At 58.4% G+C, this 1000-nt stretch overlaps 1 protein-coding gene across 1 annotated transcript; it reads left to right on the forward strand.

The window, feature by feature from the left end:
* Nucleotides 1-69: 69 nt before the first annotated feature.
* Nucleotides 70-848, forward strand: LOC306919216 (uncharacterized protein; the record flags this gene model as incomplete). Its single annotated transcript, XM_079532036.1, has 2 exons — nt 70-306; nt 535-848. Coding segments are annotated over exons 1-2 (534 nt in total), but the record flags the coding sequence as incomplete, so codon positions are not given.
* Between the last annotated feature and the right edge of the window lie 152 nt (nt 849-1000).

A 1000-nucleotide genomic window follows, 5' to 3' on the forward strand; every position in this document is an offset into this window, starting at 1 on the left:
CTAATTTAGTAGAATTTGATTACATTCACACAATTTAATCGTCCACTTTTTTCCATCGGGTGCCAGGCTGTGGCGCTTCGGTAATAATGGATTTGACCAATCAGACGACAGAAACGTGTCCTGGAGCTCACGATGCCAAAGGTCACCGTGGCAACCCCTCCAGCATCCTCGGCAACCAGCAGGGTCATCGTCTCCATGGCAACCAAGAGGGTCATCGTCTCCATGCCAGGGCGGTACTGACGCTGAATGTACTGTTGTTAGGCGACATGCAGAGTGGGAGGAGCTCTGTGGGGAACGCCCTGATTGGTCAGCACGCACAAACACATGTGCATGAACAAACACACGCTCTGCGTGCACGCACGCACGCACGCACGCACGCACGCACGCACGCACGGCACGCACGCACGCACGGCACGCACGCACGCACGGCACGCACGCACGCACGCACGCACGCACGCACGCACGCACGCACGCACAGACACGACACAGACACGACACAGACACGAGACAGCTGACACTCTACCTGTCCTCCAGGTGGCCACGAGTTCCAGACGGGCGTCGGCCTGGGGGGCGTTCCCGTGACGACAGAGTTCCGCGTGCTCGGCAGAACGTTCCCGGACTTCTTCCGGAGGAAAGGGGCGGAGTCCGACCTGAGGCTGAGGGTGGTGGACACGCCCCCGCTGCCCCGCCCCCCCTCCTCCCAGCTCAGACAGGAAGTGTGCCCCCCCTCCTCCCAGCTCGGACAGGAAGTGAGGCTGGAGACGGAGGACGTTCATGTGGTCGTTCTGGTGGTCGCGGCGCACCGATTGGACGACGCGCTGATGACATCACTAACACACACAACACAGGTGATGATGTCACGCTGATGACATCACTAACACACACAACACAGGTGGTGATGTCACACTGATGTCATCACGACTAACACACACACCACAGGTGATGACGACACGCTGATAGGTTATAGGTTTACACTCTAACAGGTGTCTCCAAACTTTTT

This window comes from Electrona antarctica, assembly GCF_951216825.1.
Source record: "Electrona antarctica genome assembly, contig: scaffold_1919, whole genome shotgun sequence".
Classification (NCBI taxonomy): Eukaryota; Metazoa; Chordata; class Actinopteri; order Myctophiformes; family Myctophidae; genus Electrona; species Electrona antarctica.